The following is a 27971-nucleotide window of genomic DNA, read 5'->3' on the forward strand; positions in this document are numbered from 1 at the left end:
TTCTTACAATTATTTTTATTTACATCCTTTCCATATTGCATTTAATATTTGCTACAGAGAAAATATAAATACAGTATTTTACGTTTTAATTTGGTAATTCAGCATTGTCAAATATTGACCATTACTGTATATTGTGAGTTTCCAACCCAATTTTTTAAAAAGTGGGCCAGGAAAACAAAAGTCCTATGAAATGCTTATTGTTAGTTAAACAGCAGTGTAATCAGCCTAAGGTATCATCCAAAAAGCCTAATTTCTAAAAAGATGCTGGCTTAGGATAGAAATGCCAGTATGCAGGAAATATTTTTTCAAATATTTTCCTGAGTCATACATGTTCAGGTATATCCTATCATTAATACATGGCCAATCTTAAGACAATCTTAATTGTGAACACACTCAAAAATGAAGCTATTCAGTTTACCGGATGGTATCCAAAAGAAAGGGAAAAGCGCTAGAGACTATCAGTGAGTTAGTACCAAATGCCAGAACACTGGTTCTAGGTACAAGGATGGAAGGAAGGCAGGACTGGGAGGGAAAAAAATACCACCATTCATATTTAACAATGGACCCATCTAAAAAAAAAAATCTACATTGCAGACAGAATCATTGGTTATCCTTTTTCATGTAAAACTGCCATCATATAGTGGGCTAAACTCACAAATCAATGCTATAAAATAAAATACAGCATTTTTCATAGTCACTATTAATATACAGTATGTACAAAAAGATAGTAACACCCTATCTTATACTCTAAATACAAATGGGGACGATTCTTATTAAAAACCATAGTCTGGACTTATAAATAATGCAGAGAAGGCAAATGCCAAGAAGACGATTCCTCCTATGATCGTAACTGGAAGAGAAAATGGGAAAATGGTTAGTTCTTGCCTTTGTCTTACTGTGGAAAAACCACATACAAAATGACTCAGGTAGCTGTGTTCACCTATGGTTTCATCCCTTCCACTGCATCTAACAATAAAAGATTTAAAAAAAGAAGAATTCAGAACTATTAAAAAGAGATTCGACTTAAAATCACAAGGTCTATTGGAAGTGTCAGTTGTAGTAATGCTTTGAAAAACTGGTGGTGGTGGTAGCTCGTCCTTAGCGTGATATTTGACTACCACTAAAAGTCCCTTACGCTTTATGGTGCTTTGGTGTCTTCAGTGTGCTCCCTTTGTCTGACCCATGCAATGGCCTTGAGAGGTGGAAGTAGAACAAATGGTAACATCACCATTTTATAAATGAGGAAGTTAAGGTTCAGCCAAGATCCACAACCCACTCCCAGTGCTCTTTCCACTGAACTCTCATGGAGCTACTGTTGAAAGGGCATTGGAAACCTTCTGGTACAACATAGATGTGAGTCTTCATTTAACTATTATGGTAAACCAGCCTACTCTGTAGAGGGCAACATATAGTCCTGTGGATTATGTGGGCAGAGTGGGGCAGACCAACCACAGGATACTATTTAGTAACAGTAAGCAGTTTTTTGGGCATTTAGCATGACAAGCCTAGAAAACAATCAGCTGGTAAGATGCTGATGAATTTAAAAATGAGAAAACTAAACTGCCAATGGAAAGGTTAACTTGCTAAAAGCTAATGCTGAATATTGACTGGATGAGCTAAGGGTGACTACTTGGAGAATTTTTTGTTCCTCTATCCGAAAATAAAGGCAAACAATGCCTAGCCTCAATTTTGTGACTTAAAATAGCTCTATAAACCAATTAGGGACTCACCAGTCCTAACAGATATTTTCTGTGCTATCATTCTTCCTCCAATTACTGCCAAGCCAGTACATAGGCAATGTCCCACAGTTCCACCTACTGCCACACCATAAGGGTCCTGAAAAGAAACATGGTTACCATTAATAAAAAAATAAGGCTAAAATAACAGCTTATGAGTAAAGATTGTTAGGAAGCCTTAAAAAATTACGCCAAATCCAAAAAGACAAAGGATTTCTAGGAATGAAGATAAGGACAGATTGTTGTTTTTGTTGTAGTCAGTTAGTTGGGTCTGACTCTTTGTGATCCCATTTGGGATTTTCTTGGCAAAGACTACAGTGGTTTGCCATTTCCTTCTCCAGCTCATTTTACAGATGAGGAAACTGAGGCAGAGTTAAATGACTTGCCCAGAGTCACACATTAAGTGTCTGAGGCTCAATCTGAAATCAGATCCTCCTGACTCCACACCCAGCACTCTGTCCAGCTTGCTACCTGCCCAAAGGCAAATAAACAACCTACATATTACTAATACATTTATGAAAAGTATCACAGCTACTAGAACGAAGTGGGTAATGGTTATATAAACATGTCCTGGAGCCAGAAACTATAATCCCTGCAAAAGCCAAGAGACATGCTTTCTTGTATGAGGCCCAACATGAATAACTTACCAAGAACTACATCTCTAGGGCCAGACCATGCTATACACTATATGTGAAGCACAAAGTAGATAACAGGCAAACCTTTTAAGGCCTTAAGGTGGTCCTTGAGCTGAATCTTAAAGGCAACTCATTCAGGATTCCACAAGGTGGAGGTGAGAAGTAGGAGCATTCTAGGCATGAGGGACACAGCCAGTGAAAAAAACATGGAAGCAGGAGATGATGTATCACGTGTGAGGAACACATGAAAGGCCTGTATGGCTGAGTCAGAAATACATGGAGGGGAGTGGTGTGTAAGATGGAGTTAGGCTGTGGAGAGCTTTAGAGGAGTTTCTATTTAATTCTGCATGTAAGAGGATTCATTGAGAAGGGACTTGGGGCAGAGGGTGGGAGTGACAGACCTATGCTTTAGGCAAGCACTCTGATGGCTATGTGGAGGAAAAACTATCGCCATCGCCTGCCCAGGTAAGAGACCTTGAAGAGGTAGAAGCAAAATTTGGTAATTTATCTAGTGAGAATTTTTTCAGAATGAGAGAAACTTGGGCAGATCTGTAGTCATCAAGGAAGAAACCAGCAGATAGGGACAGAATGAAGATGAGAGAAAGGAAGAGATAATATGGGCTCAGTTTGTTCAATCTCTCACTCATTTATATGACCACGAGTAGGTCATTTTCTGGACCTCAGTTTCTATCTCTTTAGTGAGGAATTTAAGATTGCATAAGCTCTTCAGTGCTAGCCAGATCTGTGACTATTAACTCAAGAAAATTTCAAATAAGGTGAAATGTCATGTAGTAGGGAGTCCAGGAATGCTAAATAGTCTTAGGCTTTTCAGGGAACTCAAGTGGTCATATTTTAGAAAGGGAAAACTGTGCCAAAATGGAGGTAATTTTGTGGACCCTTGAGATTATGTCATTGCCTTTATACAACGTCCCAAGACAACTACGTTATCCAACCTTTGCTTGAAGATCTTCAGTAGTGCTGAATCGATTACCACAAAGGCAGTCTGTTTCACTTTTGTATAGTTCCAGTTGTGAAAGTTTTTCTTTTCATCAAGCCTAAAATGCAGATTTTACCCATGGCTACCATTTTTTGCGCACTGGGGCCAAGTAGCAGAACAAGTCTAAGCTCTTCCACAGGACAGCTATTCACATTCTTGAAGACAGCTAGCTTTCATGTGTCCTCTCCTACCCCATTATTACCTTCTTCAGGTCAGACACATCTGGTCTAAAATTTCTATGATTTTCTCTTTAAAAAATGAATCCTGGAATTAAATCAGAAAACCCAGGCTTCACATCAAGCTCTCTACTACTGACTACCTGGGTGACTTTAGGCAGCTATAAATCCTAACTATAACTAATTAACTTTTGACTCCATGAACCTCTGGGGCAGTTTTAAATTCTACCAACTCCAGATCTTTGGTAATAGAAATATTTGTACTAAAGTTAACAAACAACGATTAAGAAAAAGTATTTTAATCAAAAGTTAATTTGGGTTCTCTAATGAAATTATTTTTCAGCCATATTATCCTTTTTTAGAATGAATCAAGAATTTTATAATTAATTTTATAATATAATTTTATAATGAATGCAAGAATTGTAGATCTTTCAGTAAACTTTGGAAACTTTAAACCTTCTTAATGATTCTGCAGTACTTTTCATTTCCAACCTAAAGATTTTTACTGCTTCAGTATGGACTTACAGATAAAAGTTCAATCTAAACACATTCTTTTTGTCATGAGCATTCCTACCCCAGGTGATGGAAGCAAATGAATTACTTGTTTAGGAAGATAAGGCACAAGTTTGATAAATAACAATATTCTACTATAATCTATGCCCAAGTTAAACCTGGTTAAGGGATATGGTTAGGAGAAAACATTAATTGCAAGTAGTCATAGCATTTCATAGCATAATATTCATTTAGAAGAGAAATAAGGCTCAAAAGTTTAAAAATATGATCACTTTTAAGTACTTCCTCTCTGTATGTTGAGCAGTACTTAAAAGCACAGGAAATACCTACAACTCAGGGAAAAGGGCTTAAAAAGTCACTCCAGTCAACAGATACAGGGATAGTGAGAGGGCCTGAACTTGTGGCTTCACTGGTATAAAAAGTTATCAAAGGACAAGGGCACCTTCTCTGAAATTTACAGCCTTTGTGCCTAGAGCAGAAGTACTGAACACACTGCCCACTCCTGAATGCAGTCCCAAACAGATTAAAATGTAATTTTGAGATTTTTTTTAAAGTAAGTTAAAACATAATTAATATGTGGTTTTCTAGGTCACTACACGGCCCGTAGGGATCCTTATGTGAGGTTTAGTGGCCAGGGTCCAGGGTCACAGAGCCACTATGTAACAGAGGTGAGGGCTGGCTATCTATCCATGATTATATCCCAGGAAAATTCATAAAGAATTTTGGAACTATAAATGCAAACTATGAATCTGTCTCTAACTTCTACAGGCAAAGTGCCCCAAGTACTAAATTAAAGCCACAATATTCAGTCCCTTTCGGAGTCAAGAAAAGCTATTCAAACTACCTTCATTTAATTCTGGACTTGAAGAAAACACATTTCATACCGTTAACATGGAAACAAAGTCTTAATGGGATATGGAATATAAACATTATGTCTTAGCTTTCTATCTCATGTCACCTGCAAATTTCCTAACATATTACATTTTTTTTCTATAAACATTTTATTTTTCCCCAATTACACATAAAAACAATTAGCATTTATTTTTTAAATTTTTGAGTTCTAAATTCTCTCCCTCCCCTTTCCTTCCTGAAATGGTTAGCAATTTGACAAAGGTTACCCATGTGCAATCATGAAAAACATTTCCATATCAGTCATAGCACCTACATTTGAGAGATACCATTGAATTTACATTTACATTTGATTTACATTTGACTGTTTAAGAATCTGAGGTCCAAAGAAGTTAGTGGGTCACAAAGTGGCAGAGGCATGTTCAGTCGGATCTAACTCTTCATAACCCCATTTGGGGTTTTCTTGCCAAAGATACTGGAATGGTTTGTTACTTTCTTCTCCAGCTCATTTTATAGATCAGGGCTGTCCAAAATGCAGCCCGCAGTGTGATTTGTGCAGCCCGCCTACATCATAGAAATTTACATAAATGCTTTAGTAAAGGAAGCCGAGCTACCTCAGAGCTCTCACTAAAATGGCAAATCAAAATATACTGTCTATTGTTTCAATAAACCTAAGGTTGGACACCCCTGTTAAAAATGAATAAACTGAGGCAAACAGGGCAGACTTGCCCAGGCTCACACAGCTACCAAGTGTTTGAGGCTGGATTTGAACTTGGGCCCTCTGACTCCAGGCTTGGTGCACTATCCACTGTACCACCTAGCTACTCCCTAGGCATTATCTGAACCCAAATCCAGAACTCATTCAACTCTACTAAGCTGCCGTACCCAGGTGAGTTGAGCATCCTCCCAATTTCTTGGTCAAAGGGACTAGCAGATAACCTGTTATCAGTGACTTCACCAGCAAATAAGAAAGGGCCCATAACATGGTGAAGCTGTGACTCGCTCCAACCACTCTGGAACGCAATCTAGAACTCTATCTCTAAAGTTACTAAACTGTAAATACCGTTTAACGTAAGTCTACTCCCCAAAGAGATTTTAAAAAGAAAAGGACCCAGGTATACAAAGTAATAAGAGCAGCACTTTTCACAGCAGCTCCAAGCTGAAAGCCATGGGAATGCCTGCCTGCCAGAGGATACCTTAAACAACTGGTATATGAACGTGAAACATTATTGTTCCACAAAAAATGACAGAATGGACAGTTTGGAAGGAAACTGGGAGGATTTTTATGATCTGATACAAAACAAAGTGGCCAGACTAGGAGAACAATTTATACAATGACAGCATCACGGAGAAAAACAACTTTGAAAGTATAATTCTGAATTTGGACATGGCCGATGTGGGGATTTATTTTGATAGATTTTGTACGTTTATTGTGAGGGGTTTTTCTTTTTATTGTGTGGGGGGTGGGAGTGGAGAGGGAATTTTAAAAGAAAGAAAAGGGGCTCAGAACTATTGTACATTAAAGTGGGGAAAAAAATTTAGTGAGCTGTTAAGAGAAGCTATCAATTTCTCTGTTAACTAAAGGTAGGAAATAATCCTCCTTAAACGTGGAAGGAACAAAATTACCATTAATGAGGCATTCTGGCAGTGAGCCGGCAGATTTTCCCAAGTTCAAATCTGGCCTCAGATACTTAACTTTTTTTGGAGGGGGGAATTAAAGGGGCCATCCCTTGACTCACTTCTTAAAGAAGCCTATTCACTGAATGGGCATTGCCTCACTCAAAGCGAGAACTTGAAAAGACCTTAGTTTGAAAGGACCAAGGTCTCCCACTGTACCCTGGTCCATCTCCAGTAGTCCTGATTAGTATCTGGCCACTGGACCCAGATGGCTCTGGAGGAGAAAGTAAGGCTGGTGACCTTGCACATCCCTCCCTCACTCAAATCAAAGTCAACTGCAAGTCATGTCGTCTCCCTGATGTCATGGTCCTCTTCGAGAACAAAGGACAAACCACAACCACCACCACCACCTGGGCAAGTCACACAACCCTGTTTGCCTTAGTTTCCTCATCTGTAAAATAAGCTAGAGAAGGAAATGGCAAACCATTCCACTATCTTTGCCAAGAAAACCCCAAATGGGGTCACAAAGAGGTGGACATGACTGAAACAACTGAATAACAATGGGCATTCAAATAGTGTAGGATTTAATATGGCAATAACCAGTTATATCACTTAACTGTAGCCTTTTGAAATAATTTTTTCTATACAACATTACCCACCTCGCAGTGGGGAACCTCTAGCCCATGGCTTAGTTAGCTCTTTGTATTCCAACAACTGTCTTTTGAGGCATCTCTACTTCTTCCCTTGCTCCTCCCCTTTAGTAACTATAATATGAAATTAAAATGACTTATCATACTTGTTTTGAAGTAACTGAAGAGTTTACATTCCCTTTTCTCAATCTTAAAAAGAAAGCATATTTTAAAAAGCCAACCAGCAATATTCCTAAATTAAGCGGTTTTTTCTTACGTTAGAACTTTCAAGTCGGTGGTCCTTAACAGAAGATGTAAAAGCACCAAATCTGATGTAAAAGCACCAAAATATGCTGAATGTTGTAGAGTATATATACACATTCTATCTACATTAGAGGTGTCAAACAGCCCAGTCAGCAAGCAACATTCCAACACTGAGTATAGGAACCAGATTGAAATGTAATTGGCAAATATTTAACAAAATAATTTAAAATTAAGTAAAATACAGATAATGTTAACTTGTGGTTTTCTAAGTCAGTATGTGCCCTAAGGCACTTACTTTCAGTTTAGTGGCCCTATTTCTATTTGATTTTGACACCACTGCTCCAGTAGTGCTTATATATTGTCATGACATTATAAATAAGCAACTTCTAAACCTACATCTTGATTTGCTTTTTATCAATTTTAAACCATTTTCTTTTTGTTATTATAAACTAAGACATGACCAGAAAGCATGGGAAAGGACAAATACCAAGCCTAAATTTATAAGTGTAAAAACAACTTTTTTGGCCTAATTTAGGAAGCTTTTCTATAAGTGAGAGCAACAGAGATTTTTGACAGGTCAGATGGGTAGGCACACAGAACATGAAACAAAACATGAATCTGAGAGCATGTCTGATGGCTAAGATGAAGGGAAATGACCAGGAAAATAAAGTGAGCCTGCTTTTCTGAAGTGCTTTCTGTACATTATCTCATTGAGTAATGAATAAACTAAAAAGGCTCCTATATCACAGAAGACATTGCTACATAAACCAAGGATAATTTTGAGAAAAGGAGTGATTGAATCAGAGAATTCTCCAAAAGAGGATATCATAATAACATTTCAGAAAAACTGGAACTTGAAGCAATATAATCAGTAAAAAGACAACAGAAGTACAGGTATTCCAAACAACACCTTAATGAATGATGTGGCTGTAGGAACTAAGAAGGAATATAGTGGATTATTACATCTAAAATGAGATGACCAGCACAGAAGTGTAACAAAAGCAATCATATAATAGTAACTTCAAATATCACTCACCTCTCTTGCTGCCAAAACAATTGTAGTTAGCTGAGAGCGATCACCCCATTCTGCTAAGAATGTTAAAGTAAGAGCTTGAACAAAAATAGGAGAGATAAAATGCAGCCACTTTTTCTGAGGTATGGTTGTGCTTGTACCAGTCTCAATATCTCCTGGCCCATTTAAGAGTTTGGTTCTTTGAAGCTTAAAAAAGAAAAAAAACCAATGATATAGGAGCACTCAAATCCCAAAAGTGAAGCAAAGTTTTTAAAAAGCTATTATGTAAAGAAATACTTCTATATTTACTCTCTGAAATGCCACTATCCTTCCTTAGTATTAAAAAATTAACGACTACCTGCAGTAAGTTTTTTTTTTTCAAAGCTGATCATGGCTAAGGAATATTTGTGTTCCACAAGACATTAAAAATAATATTACATCTTAACAAATGCCAAATAAGTTAAACAATCAACACAATATTTTTAAAAATTTAATTTAGAGCAGGAAGTTTCCAAATTTTAGGGAAAATAATCAAGTGAATTAAATTATACAACATAAAGTCACCCATTTGGGCTGTATTTATAACCACAATTCTAATCACCTTGTTCTTTACAAATTTGCTGGGCACCTGCTATGTGAGAGACACTGTGCTTGGTGCTACCGATAAAAATAAGGATAAGAACGGCTTTCCTTCTAGACGCCTGCAGGCTAAGGATTTATAACTTTATAATTTTGTTTGAATATCAACAAAACACTTCTCACCTCACACAGAAGATCCTTTGGGCTCACATACATTTTGAGCTGGAAACCCATAGGACGGCATTTCTTCTTCTAACAAACATTCTGACCCAGCAACAACCCTTGTTATAACCAGCCCTTGAAACAGTAACCAGGAAAAGAGAAAGCTTTTTGTGTACATGCGCATGTGTGCACAGTGTTTACATCTGTTACACACTAGCCTGGCCATAACTAAGATTCAGCATTGTGTTCTTAGTTCAGCATCTTACTGACCAAAACATTAAATACTGTGACTTACTTCTTCATCTTTTTTCTTTATTTCTGCTTGAACTTCTTCCAATTCCTCCTGACCCTCATCTGGACTCATCTTCAAGCCTTCCCTAAGCATTCTGATACCAAAAATTGCAAATAATGCAGTTGACACATAATATGTGTATACTCTGGGAATAACCGTGGTGGCATAGCCAAACAAAACTGAAAGAAAATAAAATTGTGTTGCACTTTAAAGCACTGAAAAAAAAAATACTATCTTCTGTTCCTGCTTATAAAATACTTCTATGAAAAATCATAACAAAAATTAGATTTACTTTTTACTAATTTACCTAACAGATTTATTTCATTTAATATTCTTAGCTTTAAATCTTAAAAGCTTTGAAGGGGTATTGGTTACTTGCCATAATTTATTAAAAAAAATTTTAACCCAGTTTATTTCTATTATAAACCAGTATTTGTGGCTATAGACCACAAATATAGTTTACAAAAGTACTGATACTTTCTTATAGTTGTGTTATCATATAGTGTGATAAGTCAATTTATTAACACCATTTTGAGTCACTGGTAAAAGATGAAAACAACAACTTGGCAAGAAGGTGGACAGGGTACAATTTTAAGTTCTACAAAAAGTTTTTCATGCAAAGAAATGTAAGGAGACAGCAAGAAGATGCATCTTAGTCATGCAACACAAACCAGTAATTTAAATTTGCTTATAGGAAGTAAAATATGCAAAATCTCTGGGATATAATAACTTTATACTTCATTTTTAGGGCAGATTCTCAAAAGGTGCCTGAAAAGCAAATTTATACATTTGTATGTGTAATTTTTTTTATACTGACTTCCATTTATAAAATTTGAAAGACAAAAAAAAAATCACACAAACATTAAACAAACCTTTAAAAATCACAGAGTCAGCTTTCATTTGTAAAAGGTAATCAGAAGCAATTTTATCTATATTGAAAGTACCTACAGTCTTTGGACAGTTATCTGTTCAGAAAAAAAATTCTTTCTTTCTATTTGAGCTAGTACCTATATCTTTGGTCACTCTTTGTTGCCATTTCTGCTCTTGTTGTTCCAGTCATTGCAGTCTCTGCCAGCTCTTGGTTACACCACTTGGGGTTTTCCAGGCAAAGATACTGGCGCTGTCCACTGCGTCACCTTGATGCCCCTATCTCTGCTTTACTTAATCTTATTTTATAATACAGCTTATATCCTATCAATCAACCAAGCAAGCATTTATTAAAGGTCCTGGTGACAGGCATTGTGCTAAGATGTTAAGAGGAAAAAAGTAAACTGGTTCTTTCCCTCCAGGAGCTTATGTTTTAATGGGAGGGAGCAGAAGAGAAACCCATATATAACTCCTGTCCTTACTCTGAGAAATGTGACAAACAGCAGTTATGTTCAAAGGAATTCAGAGCAAAGTAACCAACAGAATCAGAGCTGTTCTATGTAAGTGCCCTGCCCCAGTGAGTTCTCAGGGCTGCCTGGCCCACATTCCGAATAATGAGATGAAAGACCACAGCATAGACTAGGGAGTAAGAGGCAGGCTCTGGCCCAGCTCAGCCACTAACTGAAAGAGTTGGGTCAGTCGGCTCCATCTATTTGACCCTTAGCTTCCTTGTGTGAAACAAAAGAGCTTGATAATATTCACCTCTGTAATCCCCTAGCACACCTGAAATTCTGGTTTTATTTAAACGTAAGTATAAAAACTTTTTCCAAATAAACAGCTTTGGGACTACTTACCTGTTGGGATTATCTACATTTCTTTTTTAATTATGTAAATAATCAAGTTACCTTATTTGAAAACAAATTATAAAACTATGAACAACACTGAAAATAAGCTTTTGTCATATTTTAAAAATGTGTGCCTATAATTTCATCTGCACATCGAATTCACAGTAGGGACACTTTACTGCACCAATAGAGATCCATACTTTCTGGTAAGGAGCTCTGAGAGCTGCCTGAAGTGTGGAGCTCAACTTGACTTTGCTCACATAACTAGTGTATGACAGGTCTCAGACACAAGTCTTCCTGATTCCAAGGCTCAAAATGTTACAATTTTAAAGGAGGTTGATCTTTTTTATTTCTGGCATAAACAATTACAAGTCTGAATGACAAGGAATGGATTTATGATTTTACTGGCATAGGGCACTGCTGGATGACCCAACTCCCTCAACCACTGAAAACTAGTACCTTCTCTACAAGCCACAGTCTCAGAGAGCTGCCTGAGGAGAGGGGTCAAACACGTGGCCTAAATTGCTCCTGAGTGCAGAGGGAGCCAGATTAAAATGGAACGGTAAATATTTAACTACACAAAAGTAAAAAAAGGATATTACATTTTAAAATAACTATGTCAATACGTGGCCCATAGGGATCCTCTGTGAGGATTAGTGGCCACTGCTTCTACACCATGGATAGGTACTGTGCCCAGGGTCACACAGCCAGAAACTAAATGTCAGAGGTGGGGCTGGAACCCAGGCCTTCTTGACTCTTAAACCCATTTTTTTATCCCTGTCACTGCCTCTTTTTTGAGAGGAAAAACCACTGAATAAAACGGCAGTTCAACAGGGAGATAGATTATGGACCAGAAATTTGATGGGTATTTCCTTTAAAACTTCTCCAGTACAATAACAGATGACTGAGGGGCACAAGATTCTGAAATGCATTTTAAATCAAAGGTTAAAATTCTATTATTGTGTATTTTATATAAAAATGAAACAGAACACTCTATTTCTTAAGCAAAATAAATAAGAATTTTTTTCCAATAGCTTAACAGCATACAATGAATTAAAAGTCACTGACTTCTCAGCTAGTAATCCATTTTGTCCCCAGTGTCATTTAACAGGAAATATGTAATTCTCTTTCGTGGAAGCTGCTGGACTTTAGAAATTAATTAGATTTATCCAGATTGAAAGGAGGAAAAGCAGAATTACAGAAAAAACAGTGCAGTAACTTAACAAATAGGATAGTAACTCAAATGGCTGAATTAGGAAAGGTGAAAATTATGCAAAATTAGTTTTCAAGCATAATGAATAAGTTCCCTAATTTATAAATTCTAACAGTAGACTTCTGAGTATAATTTCTATCATAAACTTCCAACTTCAGTCTAAGATTTAAATGTAAACAAATTTAATCATTGTTTTGATTGTCCAGTAAATAAACACAATTCACACACATACCCCATACAAAGGACAGCACCTTGTTTAATAAACTTGAAAGCTTAAATACTTACCAGATAAACATGTCATTAGGCCCAGGGCCAGCATAGCACCTGCTAGCACAGTCAAACGGTTATATCGCATTGCCATGATGGCAGCTATAAAGAACGTCTTATCCCCTAATTCAGAAACAATAATAACTGATATGGCAGCCACAAATGCATGGATAAATCCCAAATTAGTCTGGCCAGCAGGATCCTCATTATTAATATGAATTGGGGAAGCTGGTATAGGTCCTTTCTGTAACAGAAAAACAAAATTTGGGGTTTTTTTTTTAAACAATAGATGCAGAAAAAGCCATTGACAAAGTACAACATTCACTTATGTTTGAAAATCCCACAGAGGAAAAAAATCACAATTTTTTTTAACATACTAAAAAAGTTGATATCTAAAACAAAAAGACTCGGAGTTATCTGCAATGGCAAGCAGAAGTTTTCCATGCAACTATTAGGAGTCAAGAAAGGCCTTTTTCTCACAGTTATTTGACTTAAAATGAAATGCTACCCAAAGCAATTAAGACAAAAGGAAGAAATTTAAGGCAGAAACAGAGGCAAAAAGGAGACAAAATTATCTCTATCTACTAATACGACATTTTACATAGAGAATCAACAAGCAAACTAAATGACATAGTAAATTTCTTCAGGGGCGGAGCCAATATGGCAGCTGGAAAGCAGGGACTTGCTTAAGCTCTCCCCCAAATCCCTCCAAACACCTGTAAAAATGGCTCTGAATAAATTCTAGAGCTGCAGAACCCATGAAATAGCAGAGGGAGGAAGGTCTCCAGCCCAGGATGGCTGGGATGGTCGCTGGGAAGGATCTATCGCACGGTGCTGGGAGTGGAGCACAGCCCAGCGTGGGCTGCACCAGGACACACCAGACCAGGAGTCAACCGGAACAGGCCTTAGGACAATGAATCATTGAGCTATGGCAGTTACCAGACTTCTCAACCTAAAAACACCAAAGACCACAGAGCAGGTTAGTGGGAAAACTGCTAGATCAGGTTAGAAAGCGGTCCGGCCCCAGCCCTGGCGCAGGTGGGGTGACAATGGTGTCAGAAGCAGCAGGAAGCTCCTGTGGCTGCTTCCAGAGTCCTTGGCTCACATAGTGGGAGGAATCAAGCGGCAGACCAGAGTGGGAGTGCAGAGCTTGCTTTGCCCTGCTTGGATCTGGGTCACAATCCTGGTTGACAGTTCTTGGGGGAGGAGGAGTGCTGGTGTGGCAGAGCTTGCAGTGACAGTGGAGTACAAGTAGCTCTGAAAACAGCAGCGCAGCCCCTAAAGCTTGGGACAAAGCACTCTCTACTCTACAAGCAGTCATACCCTGACAAAAAGCTCAAAGGTCAAGTAGTTGTCTGGGAACATGGCCAGGCAGCAAAAAAAGGATGGAGACTCATACTCAAATAGGGGAAATACTGGGAAGAGAAATGAGAGTGATGCAAGAAAACCATAAAAAAAAATCAATGACTTGCTAAAGGAGACCCAAAAAAATAGTGAAGAAAATAACACCTTAAAAATAAAGTAACCCAAATGGCAAAAGAGCTCCAAAAAGCCAATGAGGAGAAGAATGCCTCGAAAGGCAGAATTAGCCAAATGGAAAAGGAGGTCCAAAACACCACTGAAGAAAATACCACCTTAAAAGTTACACTGGAGCAAGTGGAAGCTAGTGCTACTTTATAAGAAATCAAGATATTATAAAACAGAACCAAAGGAATGAAAAAATGGAAGACAATGTGAAATATCTCACTGGAAAAACCACTGACCTGGAGAACAGATCCAGGAGAGATAATTTAAAAATTATTGGACTACCTGAAAGCCATGATCAAGAAAAGAGCCTAGATATCACCTTTTAAGAAATTATCAAGGAGAACTGTCCTGATATTCTAATGCCAGAGGGTAAAACAGAAATTGAAAGAATCCACCAATCGCCTCTTGAAAAAGATCCCAAAAAGAAAACTCCTAGGAATATTGTCACCAAATTCCAGAGTTTCCAGGTCAAGGAGCAAATACTGCAAGCAGCCAGAAAGAAACAATTTGAGTATTGTGGAAACACAATCAGGATAACACAAGATCTAGCAGCTTCTACATTAAGGGATCAAAGTGCTTGGAATATGACATTGCAGAGGTCAAAGGAGCTAGGATTAAAACCAAGAATCACCTACTCAGCAAAACTGAGTATCATGCTCCAATGGACTTTCAATAAAATAGAGGACTCTCAAGCTTACTCAGTGAAAAGACCAGAGCTGAATAGAAAATTTGACTTTCAAACACAAGAAGCATGAAAAGGTAAACAAAAAGAGAAAGCATTAAGGGACTTACTAAAGTTGAACTGTTATGTTTACATTCCTACATGGAAAGATGATGTATATAATTCATGAGACCTTTCTCAGTATTAGGGTTGTTGAAGAGAATATATATTTATATAGACAGAGGGCACAGGGTGAGTTGAATATGAAGGGATGATATCTAAAAAAAAAAATCAAATTAAGGGATGAGGGAGGAATATATTGAGAGAAGGAGAAAGGGACAAATAGAATGGGGTAAATTATCTCACATAAAAGCGACAAGAAAAAGCAGTTCTGTTGGAAGGGAAGAGGAGGCAGATGAGGAGGAATGAGTGAATCTTGCTCTCATCAGATTTGACCTGAGGAGGGAATAACATACACACTCAATTGGGTATCTTATCCCATGGAAAAGTAGGGGGAAGGGGATAAAAAAGAGGGGATGGAAGGGAGGGCAGATAGGGGGAGGAGGTAATCAAAAGCAAACACTTTTGAAAAGGGACAGGATGAAGGGAGAAATCTGAATAAAGGGGTACAGGATGAAGGGAAATAGAGTTAATCTCTCACAACATGAGTATTGTGGAAGTGTTTTACATAATGATACATGTGTGATCTATGTTGAAGTGTTTGCCTTCTTAGGGAGGGTAGGTGGGAAGAGAAGAGGGGAGAGAATTTGGAACTCAAAGTTCTAAAAGCAGATGCTCAAAAGTTGTTTTTGCATGCAACTGAGAAATAAGATATACAGGGAATGGGGCATAGAAATCCATCCTACCCTACAAGAAAGTAAGGGGGAAGGGGATGGGGTGGCGAGGAGTGGTGTGACAGAAGGGAGGGCTGATGAGAATGGGGCAATCAGAATATATGCCATCTTGGAGGGTAGAAATAGGGAGAAAATTTGTAACTCAAAATCTTGTGGAAATCAATGCCGAAAACTAAAATATTAAATAAATTATAAAATAATAAATTTCTGCAGTAAAGCAGAAATATACAATATGCAAAAATAGCAGTTCTATATAGCAATGAGAAAACCAAAGAGAAAAGAATGGTAAAAGAGCTCCCATTCAAAATAACTACAAAACATATAAAATATCTTGAGTCAACTACCAAGGCACACTCAAAACTTATATAAACACTGTTACAAAACACTGTTTAAAGAAGTTAAGAACTTAAATTGCTGGAGGTAATATTCATTTTTTTTTATGGTTGGGCTGAGTCAATGCCAAAAAAAATGACAATACTATCAAAACTGATTTCCAGGCATTCTGCTATACCAACTAAATTAGCAAGAGGGTTCTTTAAAGAGCTAAACAAAATAAAATTCACTCGGAGGAACAAAAGGTCTAAAATCTCAGAATAAATAATTTTTTGAAGTAATCAGTCAACAAGTATTAAGTGCTAATTATGTGCCAGGCACAGTGAAAGGTTAAAAAAAAACCCTCAAGGGGTAGACAATCTAAATGGGGAGATAACATGTAAATAACTAGGCACATGCATATCTTATATACAGGGCAGATGACAGTAATCTGGAAGAAGGCATTAGCAGCTGGGGGGATGGGGAAAAAGGCCTCCTGTAGAAGGTAGGATTTGAGCTGAGCCTTGAAGGAAGCCAGGGAAATTGTGCATATGTTGTACTTATCAGTGCTGCTTACTTTTTATGAACTATTTTGTAAGAGAGAAATGATTTCTCTGAGACAGGAAAGAGAGGAAGGACTCCTATTATTACTCGGGGAAGAACTCCATGTTTACTGAAGCTTACACCACATACAAAATTAGGAAAGAATCTGATCAGGCACCTTTCATAACTATGACTATCCAGAGAGAATTTTTAACCAAACAAAGGATGGAAGACTATCACAACTATAATTTTGACCACATTACGTTGAAAACTTTTGTTTTGGGTGCAAAAAAATTTACATTAAATCTCTTTGATAAACAAGATACATATAGATATAAATCTATGAGCCATCCTCCAATGAATGAATGGTCAAAGGATAAAAGGATATGAACTCCATTTTCCATCGACTGCTCTGCTTCTTTTTGACTCTTTGGAACACCTTCCCCCAAAGCCTTCCTTCACAGAGGGCTCTGAACTTGCCAATCAACTTTGCTTTTTCCGTCAGTGGCTCTGCCCCTGAACCAGGTACCCTGCTTTTAAAGAAGGTACATTCTAACAGAGTGAAGACAGGGCATATAGGGGAGTGCATAGCCCTGAAAAAGTGTTTTGCTAGTGTTAATTGATTTGTTTTCAAAGTTAAGAGTAGGAAGGAGAAAAAGATACCTAACTTCATAGCAGCATTGCATGAAGTAGGCTGGGAAGCAGGGTGCTGGTAGGTCTGGGTCCAAGCTACATGTGAAGAATGCTCATCAATGAAAAGAGAAGACCCAGGTCAGAGGTGGGGGCTAGAAGACAGGAGCAGGGTAGCATGAAGATGAGTCAAAGAAATTTAAATGTCCATACCCAGAAATTCCCCCGAAGGGCATACAGCCCAAAGAGGTTAAAGAAAGGCAGAAAGGCCCCATATATACGAAAATATTCATGGTTGTACATTTTGGTGATAGAACTTTTCAGACCCTTTCCTCTCTATCCCTTGACAAAACAGCAAGTATTGTCATTTCTTCCTTGACAATGTTTTCTCAGATTGCCTTTTTCTTCTCTATTCTTCTCTAGTCCATTTTCTCCTTACTTCAGGCCAGACTTAATGCCAGACTCTTTGCTGGACTTTGTGCTTCCAGTTTCTCCTCTCTGAAACCCTCTACTCGACGCTGGATCACCAGCAGATTCCTAGAACATCAATTTCATTGTTATTCTCCTACTCACAAACCTATCACTCCCTATTATTACAATAAATCCAAATTTCTCTGCATACTTTTAAAAGTTACCTCTCTGATGTGGTGGTACCACTCTGCCTTACTTCGATGTAGTCTCACGGATGAATGCAGATCCCCATCCTTACATTTCTGATCATTTTGATCATTCTTGTTCATGTTCTCCCACAGATCCTTCTGAGGACCCACCCAACATGCTTGCTCTTAATAAATGATTTTTTTCATTTATTCCTTCACAGCTATCCACCTAGTATTCTTTACTCCTGTGTGAAGTGCCCACCTTTTTTTTTTACATCCCCCAATTATATATTTCCTCACTATACCTTATAGTGCTTTTTGAATGTAGTCATCACTAAAAAGACATATGCTGCAGCCTAATTATTCTAACTATTCATGTCTCCACTGCCCTTAGGAACACTCACAACCATTGAAACAAAAGAGAAAAAAGGGGGAATGACTGTGCCTTGAGCTTGGAAATTATTTCAGACAACTTCTATGGGACTTAAATACACCCATTTTAGCAACATAAAACCTTGCAGTGTTGTTTTAACCTTCATACATGTCTCTCCTACTAGATATTAAAATCCAAAGAAACAAAAACACTGTCTTATACTTCTTGTGTATCTTCCTCAACAACTATAGCATTCTGAATACAGCAGCAGCTAAAACACATAATAAATGATTTATAAAAGGATTGTTAACTTTATGAGATAAATTTATAGGAGACTGAAAGTTTGAACTATCAAATTTTTTAAAATCTCAATTCTGAAAAACCAAGTCTTTAATTTCCCCCAAAACACAGACTGTTAGTCAAAAGTCATTTCTTTATCTAATACAAAGTAAATTTAGGCATGAATTAAATGTTTATATGTGAAAATTTGCCATATTCATAGAAATCTTCTTGATAATTCGACTCAGTAAATATTTATTAAAAACCTGCTATGTGCATAGCATTCTGTGGGGTAAATGGAAAACATGGAAAACAAATGGGAAACAAAAAAAAAAAAAAAAAACAATGGAATGGACAGAATTTAGAGTTGAAAGAGACCTTAACAGTCATCTAGTCCATCCCAGACCTAAAAGGAATATCCACTATATAACACACTTTTGACAGGTGGCCATCTAACCTTTGCCTTTAGACTTTCAAGGAGGGAGAACACACTACCTTTTCAAGGCAACCCAATCCATTTTTGCATACTTTAATTTTAAAAGGTTTTTCCTGATATCAAGGCTAGATTTGCCTCTGCAATTCCAACCCAATGAGCCTGGTTCTGCTCTCTAGGGAAAGTCTAATAATTTCTCCACCTACAGTCCTTCAAATACTCAGTTATTATGTCTTCCCACATCTCCAACATCCCCCCCCCCACTCCACCAAGAACCTAGTTGGCAGTCAATAAGTATTTATCAAGCACCTACTATGTGTCACATGCTAAGTGACAAGGATACTCCCTCACTCAAAAAGTGGCAAAAACTAGTTCCTGTTGTCAAAGTAAGTTAAAGGATAAATTGGAGATAATCTCAGAGGGAAGGCAGTAAGATTAAGGAGGTCAAGGGACAGCTTCTTGCAGAAGGTAAGACTATAATTGAGACCTGAAGGAAGCCAGAGCAGCTAAGAAGCAGAGCTGAAAATAATTCCAGGCATGGGGGGACAGCCAGTGAAAATGCCTGGTGTTAGGAGATGGAATGATTTGTGTGAGGAACAGCAAGGAGGCCAATGTCATTGGATAGAAGAGTATGGGGAGGCAAGTAAGGTATAAGATGTTTAGAAAGGCAGTAGGAAGGGGCCAAAAGTCTTAGAAAAAAAACTTTTTCAGAAGTCTGAGGAAAGCCAAAGGTGTCTGTCTTGTCTCAAAGAAAAACATGGCCAGTTTCTTCAACTGATACTCATGATATAAACTCAAGGCCCTCCAGATGGGGTCTGATGAGGGCAGAGTACAGTGGTATTAACACCTTTTTATCCCTCTCAATTCAATCCAAAATTGACTGAGCTTTTTTTGGCTGCTACATCATAATGCTGACTCACACTGAGTTTGTTGTCAAGTAAACTCTAGGCTTTTTTGAGAACTACTATTTAACCATGTCTTCATCTGGTATTTGTGAAGTTGATTTTTTGTACCACAGCATAAGACTTTACATTTAGACCTACTAAACTGCACCTCATTAGATTCAGGCCAATAGTTTTACTTCATCAAAATAATTTTCAATCATGATTCCACTGTCCAGTATTAGTTATGTCTTATAGCTTTGTATCATCCGAAGTTTGATAAGCATACCATCTCTGGCTGATAAGAGATGTTAAAAGAAAAAAAGCAAAAAAAAAAAAAAAAAAGCACAGGCCAAGTACAGCTCCATGGGTCCCAGCCCTTAAAGAACTCACATTCTTCTAAGGAGACGTTATTCCTAACAACTATAACAGGATGAAATTTATATAACACTCCAATATTTGCAAAGCATTTCCCAGACATGATCTCACGTGATGGTCACAACAACACGTGAGGTAGGTGCTGCAAGTATTGCTACCCCTGTTTTACAATCAAAGACATGAATTTAGGACAGGCTTAGAAGTTAAGTGACTTCCCTATGGTCACAAAACTAATGGGGAAAGGGTGGGGTAAGCGTTAAAGCTGGATTTTCTTGAGTCCAAGACCAGACATCAACAAGATCCTAAGTCCATGGCATCAGGATCAGTCTCAAGAGTTAAATAATAAAAGGTAATAAGAAGAGTTCACATTGCATAGCACTTTAAGGCTTGCAAAATACTTGACATATGGTATCTCATTATATCCCCAGGGCAATCCAGTGAGGTAAGGTCCATTATTATCCCAATTTTACATAGAAGGAAACAGACTCAGAGACATTCAATGACTGATCGCTGGTCACGCTGCGAGTAAATATCAGAGTGCAATTTGAGTCCTCCAGATTCCCAGGTCAGCAATCTTTTGCACTATTCCCTTTTATGGTAATTGGAGAAGGGAGAGGAAATTAATAACTGGGACAATAAGGGAAAGCTTCACAGAAGGAGTAACACTTGAGCTGGACCTTGAAGAAGGTAAAGATTTTAAGACATTGGGGGGGGGGGGGTGGAGAACACATGTATAGTGTAGATACAAAGAAGCAAGGGATAGATAACAAGGCAAACCTCATAGTCCAGTTTAGCTGAAATATAGAGTACATGCAAGGCGATAATGTGAGATAAGCGAGTTGGACCATACTATAGTGGCCTTGATTGCAAGGCTCTGAATATGTATCATATTCTCAAGGGAACAGGGAGCCACTAAAAATTTCCAAGTCTAACAGTATGATCTATACCTTAAAAAGATTATTTTGGCAGCTATGTGAAAATGAAGAGAGAGACTGATAGCAGGGAGATCGATTAGGAAGTCAAGGTTAACAGCTGATCACGGGTGGTGGTTTTGGGAGAGAAGACAAAGGAAAAAGAATTGATGGGTTTTGTGGTTTAAAGAGAGAAAGAATTTACTCTGGAGCCAAAAGTAGTTGTTATTCAGTCGTATCCAACTCTTGGTGACCCCATTTGGGGTTTTCTCAGCAAAGATACTGGAGTGGTTTGCCATTTCCTTCTGCTTATTTTACAGATGAGGAAACTGAGGCAAAGAGGGTTAAGTGACTTCCCCAGTGTCACACAGCAAGCAAGCGTCTGAGGCCAAACTGAACTCAAGTCTTCCTGACTCCAGGCTTAGCATTCTATCCACCACATCACTTAGCTGCCCCACTGGGGCCAAAAGACCTGAGTTCAAATACTACCCTCAATACTTACTGTGACTATTCACAAGTCACTCACCCTCCTGGGCTTCAGTTTTCTTCTCTGCAAAAGAATTCTGAGGCCTGAAGAAGATGAGATAAAAATTCTCCTTCAACTTTAAATCTCTATAGGTAGAAGGAACATGTGGAATATGGGAAATAAAAGTCCAGGACAAACTTAACTGGCCAGGATGGCAACACTTTCAACAGAAATAGGAAGACATTTGCCTTAAATTAAATACAAAAAAGTTGCCTTCATAACTAACTCATGCTCTGCCAAGATTTTAAAGTAGAATCTTTATATGTGTCTGGCAGGAGTCTGACTTTTTATATTAAAAAAATTAAGCATGTGAGAAGCTGTGGTGGCACTCTGAGCAGGAAAGTAAATCTGAGCGATAAAAAGTAGCAGAGCTGAGCCTGCCTCTTCTCTCTGCTCACTCCTCCTCCTCCTGCCTTGGGTGAGTCAGAAGACTCTTCATGCTAGCCCAACTAGGAGTAAATCTTGACTCTCATTAAGCTTTTCATTAAGCCAGCTAGACATTTAGAGGCATTCATAGGGAGAACGGGGTGGGGGGTGGAGAACTGTATTGGTAATTAAGGCAGGACTTTTTTTACTGTTTTAGAATGCTAGATCAATTAAGTGTCTTTGATTGAGTCTTACTAGGTGGAAAACCCCAGGCTGGTTAGCAAACTAGTTGGCTAGTTTGAGAGAGGCGGGAAGCCCCCAGGTCCCTAAGGGGAGTTGCTAAGACCAGAGCCAATAGCAGGCACCTAAGTTCTGGTCACTTAGGAGATGGTTGTCTAAAGACTGTATAAAAAAAGAAAACAGAGCTATTTGCTTGAGGCTCTCACTCCTGGAGGAGTGTTGATGTGGAGACTCTGGGCAGCTGCTCTAAGAGCCTCCTGGCTCATCAACCCAGATATTGATGCTTTCCTGGTAACTATGAATTGTGATCTGGTCCGTTTATATTGTATATGCCTGTAATTTGTATTTGCTCTGAAGTTCAGGTTGCTGGCTTCTCCTCCTGAACTAAGTGAATTATATTTGTATGTTGGATTAAAGTAAGATTATTAACCCCTTAAAGTCACTTTGTGTAGTAAAGCAGATCAAAGAACCTATGTTGGCAGCTCTTGTTGCTGGTCTTGTTGGGTCTTACACCCCGCAGCAGCTGCTAGCTGAACTGTTGCAACAGAAAGGAAACAGAATTCTATATAAATTACAATGCAACAGACTTACCCAATTCTTGATTACAAATTGTTCTAACACTAAACCTTAATTGTCCTATCATACAAGACAGACTTTTCACTCACGTACTTCTCCAATGACTAAACCTAGGATAGAAATGACCCAGGTTTTTTGAAGGCAATGCCAGTGGAGTATAAGTCTATAAACAAAATCAAGGGACTCCCTGTACCAGAGCTGTGTCTGCTTCCCAGGGGCACAGCCTAGTTCAGATAGGCTTATCACCAGGCTGGCTTCAGAGTGATGAAGTTTTGGCGACAACCTTTAAGGATCATCTATTAAGTTGTAGATGGGTTGTAATGTTTATCAGTACTCTCACCAGCAAAATTAGTTGATCCTTAAGGCACAAGTACTTTAGATATGCACTGAAATAGATGTAAAAATAACTACCAATGAATTTAAGCACAGAAACCCATATTCAACTTTGGTAAGAAAAGTTCAGTTTAAGTATCTTACTATCTAAAATGATATACTGTATATTGTTTGCAAACTGAAATAGTTTTCAGATATTTCACAATATATATGCTAGGCAATGGGAATATTTATTCACATTAACAGTTTTTGCATTCTAAGTGATTAAAAAAAGGCAAAAGATATTTCAGGGTACAAAACACACAACACATCTGATATAGCAATGGAGAAAAATAATATGAGATTGATGATACAGCGTTAATTTTAAGTAGTTTAATTGGTAGTAAATTAACAAGTGATTTTAAAATAGAAGTGTTATTTAAAAATAGAGAAATTAGGATAAATTCCTATCTAAAAAATACTATAGAAAAACCTACCAAAGTCTCAAAAGATATATCTTCCCTCTTTTCTAGTTTTAAAAAGAAAAAAAAGGTGACTTATCCTTAAAATAATTTCTGTGAGAGACAGACTACCTGGACTCTGGTTTCAGTTCTATTGATATGACTTAAGGCTATGGACATTATTTTCTTTTTAAAAAAAAATATTTTTCCCGCCTTACATGTAAAAACAATATTCTTTTTTTTAAATTTTTTTATTTTGAGTTTCAAATTCTTTTTCTCCTTCTATCCCCTCCTCCCTCATGGAGAAGGCAAGCAATTTGATAAAGGTTATACCTGTGCAGTCATGGAAGACATATTTCTATATTACAATCATGTTGCACATTATTTTCTAACCAACCACATGACAACTGACCTTACTTCTAACTCAGAAATATCAATGTAAACATTATATGGAAGATACTTAAAAGATTTCAAAGAAAGGAAGTATTGATATTATTTCAAAATTACAACTGACTAGTAGCAAACTTCAACCAAACAACTAAATATTACACAGACAATTGATAACTTAAGGGACTACTAAGGGTGGGGAACCTTTGGCCTCTAGGTCCTTGGGTGAAGCCAAGCTTTACAGAACAAATCCCTTTGAGATTTGTTCTGTAAAGTTTGGCTTCAGTCAAAGGGCTGCACTTGAGGACCCACAAGCCGAAGCCAAAGGTTCCCCACCCCGCTGAGCACTTTAGTTCCAATCCAGGTAAAATGTTAACAAGTACTTCAAAAAGGATATAACTCTGCAACAGTTTCTAATCCTCAGAAAGTGGAAGGCCAGAGTAAGAGAAAAGACAGAAATGTGCTAATTGCCACTAAGTTAATTTGTCAGTGGACTAGAACTATTCTTTACAAATTATGTTTCCTTTAGCTATTTTTAATAAGAAAATACTCTGGTATTTCTTGGACCTGTAAAAACTTTACTTTGCAAGCAAATAACCCCAAGTTTTTTGAGAAGCCTAAGGAGTATTATTAACAAATATATAAATCAAATGAGGCTAAATTTTCTTCTCACTGACTCAATGTGGTTAAAATTTTTGTTTTGTTTACAATATGCAGTAGCAACTGGTCTTTAAAACAGTTTGAGTTTCCTGGGTTTGAACTACTGTATCATTTAGTTCCCAAAGATTTTTTTTTTAACACCAGCAAAGTACTACAACAAAAACTGACTTTTCTAGATAAGGTTACTTTTATGTTTAGCTTCTCTAAGTAGATAATGATTCAAATCTAGAGCAGAAACTTTTTCAATCATTCAACAGCTATTTATTGAGTGCCTACTATAAAGCAGTAAAGTACTGTGGAAAGAGCCCTGAAAAAGGAACCAGGTCCCAGAGTCAGTTCTCTATCAATTAGCCAAAGGACCTTGGGATGAATCACATTATCTTTCTAGCCCTTCATTTTTTAAACTCAATTCAATAAATATTTATTAGGTGGCTATTATGTACCAAGTACTGTGATAGGATAGAGTCTTTATCCTCAAGGAGATCATATTTTACTTGGGAATGGGGATAGATACACAATACAAAATATATACAAAGTAAATTAATAAATGGGGGGTGGATGAGCTAGAAAAATTCTTCTGTAGGAGGTATTTGATTGGAGCCTTAAATAGAATCAGGAATTTTAAGGGGGCAGAAGTGAGGAGGAAGGATATTCCGAGAAGGGAGGGGGGGGGGGGAGCCTGGACAAAGGACCAGAGGCAGGCAATGGAATGGTAGGCATGGGGAGAGGTAAGGCAGGTGTCTCTCTGCCCCACAGCCCCCCTCCCCCATTACTTACAATTGATTCTGCAGAAGAGGACAGAAAAGAGCCTCAGGTTATGCCAAACAAGGGAAGAGAGAACATAAAGGAAAACGCAGTCAAGAATCAAATGCAACACAGTAGGGAAAAAAAGGACTGGTTTGGTTAATTCGGTTACTGGCACTTTCAAAAGGTAAGCAGTGAAGACAGATTAGAAACAGAGTGAATAGGTATTAATGAAGTGGAAGCAGCCAATATGGATGACACCACAGTTTGAATCTGAAGGCGGGTGAGAGAAGGGATGGCATATTCAACTGGCTGAAAGGTTGAAGGAGATTTTTAAGATAGGAGAGACTGGAGCATGTTTGTAGATAGAAGAAAAGAAGAAACCGGGGGACTTGCAGTAAGATTGAAGGGAGGTAGAAAGAGTAGCTAGCCATTGTGAAGGACCACCTCTTCCTCTAAGATAGGAAAGGATGAGATTGAAATATTAGACAAAATATCTTAGCTATGGAAGAGTTGAGTTGAAAGAGCTCATGCTACGAGGCTTTAATCACGTCAGTAAAGAACAAGGAACTGAGAAACAGACCTGGCTTCTAGTTCCAGTGCTACCAACTGAATGAGTGACTAAGTGATGTAGGAGCTCTATTTTCTTTGGGGGGAAGGGTATGGCAGCAGGTGTGGGAAGCTTTATCAGTCTTCTGAGTTTAGATAGGTAAGAGTTTGCTTCTGCCTTTATGAATTTTGGAAAGGATTCATGGAAGAGGTGGCATTTGAGCAGGCCCAAGAAAGGCAGTAAATATTTATTAAGCCCCCACTATATATCAAGGCACTATGCTAAGCACTGGGGATACAAAAAGGCAAAAAGCTCACAAGCTAATGAAAAATAGGTAGGTTTTTTAATAAGTAAAGATTTAGGGAAGGTGCTATGGAAATTAGAGAAGTGTATTCTAGGTGAACAATAAGCAGAAATCTGAAAACTCAGGATGCAATGCACAAGTGTACAAATTCGCAGTCATGAAAATATAAGTCTAGAAAAATACACTGGAAGCAGGCTGCGGAGGGCCTTGAATGCCAGGCTGAAGAATCCGAACTTTATTTAGCAAGGAACCAGTGAAGATTTCTGAGGTGAAGAACGATGCGATCCAGTGTCGAGCTTTAAGAATCTGGCAATGGATGGGCTGATGGGCGGGTGCACAGACTGCTTACATTTGTTAGGACCCCACTTCAATGGCACAGGGGACCTGGTACAGGCCTGAATTAGGGAAAGGGTGGGGTTGTGGGGGGAGCGGGCAGAGAAAGGAACTGGGAGACGTCAAGGACTTGTTTACAACAGATGTTCAGAGAGGGCTGAAAACTTTCCAAACACTGATAACAAGCGATAGTGCCATTAACCGAAGTATGGCAGTAACTTTCCATTTAATTAGGTTATATACCTTTTCAGTTTAAATCGTCAAGATCATAAAGACATGAATTTGGAGCCTAAAATCGCTGCACGTTAAGTTAAACCAGCTCTTCCCCAGTTCCCAAAGAAGTCCTCATTAGGATCCGAGGATAGGTAAGAGTTCTTGCTCACCATCTAACCCTGGCTACGCACACGTACGCGGTAAGCACACGTGCCCCCCGGGGATGCCGGCAGGGGCCCGAACTTAAGAACGGGGGGGGGGGGGGGGGGGGGGGTCAATGATCTAGGTCCAGAAGCCAACAAAACCGGAGTTCTGCTCCTTCATGTAAAGAAGTGAGATGAGTACTTAGTGCCACGAACAAGTCGCCCTCGCGTCCCCCTTCCTGCCCTTTCCCCACCCCCCTCGCTGCTAGCCCCTTTCTGTTTCTCCCCTGCAGCATCCCCCTGACCCTCCTTCCCCGGCTTCACCGGGGCACCCCCATCGAGACGTCCCCAGGTGAGTGCGGAGGGGCGGGGGGCACACACCGATCCCTCGGGAAGGAGGACCCTGCTCTGGGAAGAGAAAGACACAGGGGCGGGGGGAGCACCGACTGCCCCCGCTCCTAGGCCGCAGAGGCGTCCCTCCCGCCTCCCCTCTCCCGGGGGACCCCTAGCGCTCCCAGCCCGGCCAGGCCCCAGGCCCGGCCCAGCCTCACCTCCGCGCGGGCCGCGTCGGGCCCCTGAGCCTCTGCCGGCTGCGGCTGGAGCTGCTGAGGAGGTGCCGGAGGCTCCTTGTTCCGGCTGCCGGCGTCTTCCTCGGGCACCGCTCGGACCCCGAGCGGGGTCAGCAGCAGCAACAGCAGCAGCAACGGCGGCGGCGGCGGCAGGAGCAGCGGCTGAGGAGACCCCCGACGGCCCCCCAGCGCCGCCATCCCGGCGGCCAAGCGAGCCGACGCACCAGGAGGGCGAGGAGAAGGAAGTAGGGCAGGAAACCTGCGGCTCGGGCAGCCGCGCTCCGCACCCCCACCCCAGGCCGCGAGACTGCGCAGGCGCGCCCGGCTAGAGCGAGGCCGGCGCCATCCGGGTGCGGAGCCCGGAGGAGGAGGAAGGAGGCCGGGAGGAGGAGCGGGGGAGGGGAGAGGGAGCGAGACTGTCTTGGGAGAGCCGGAGGACCAGAAGACGACTCCCGGGGCCAAGCGCGCCTAACAGTCTAGACTCAACTGGAGCGCCGGCTCCGCCCGCAGCCATGCACGCGGCCCCAGCCCCGGGGCCGGCCGCCCATTGGCC

General features: G+C 39.3%; 1 protein-coding gene across 1 annotated transcript; it reads right to left on the bottom strand.

Moving 5' to 3' along the window:
- Positions 1–27971, bottom strand: TMEM165 (transmembrane protein 165). Its single transcript, XM_036762245.1, has 6 exons — positions 27401–27971; positions 12672–12897; positions 9465–9640; positions 8453–8635; positions 1731–1836; positions 1–850 (listed from the first exon to the last, which is right to left on the bottom strand). Exons 1-6 carry the CDS (start codon positions 27614–27616, stop codon positions 774–776), a joined length of 984 nt encoding a protein of 327 aa, XP_036618140.1. The 5' UTR covers positions 27617–27971; the 3' UTR covers positions 1–773.

Source organism: Trichosurus vulpecula, chromosome 6, assembly GCF_011100635.1.
Source record: "Trichosurus vulpecula isolate mTriVul1 chromosome 6, mTriVul1.pri, whole genome shotgun sequence".
Lineage (NCBI taxonomy): Eukaryota > Metazoa > Chordata > Mammalia > Diprotodontia > Phalangeridae > Trichosurus > Trichosurus vulpecula.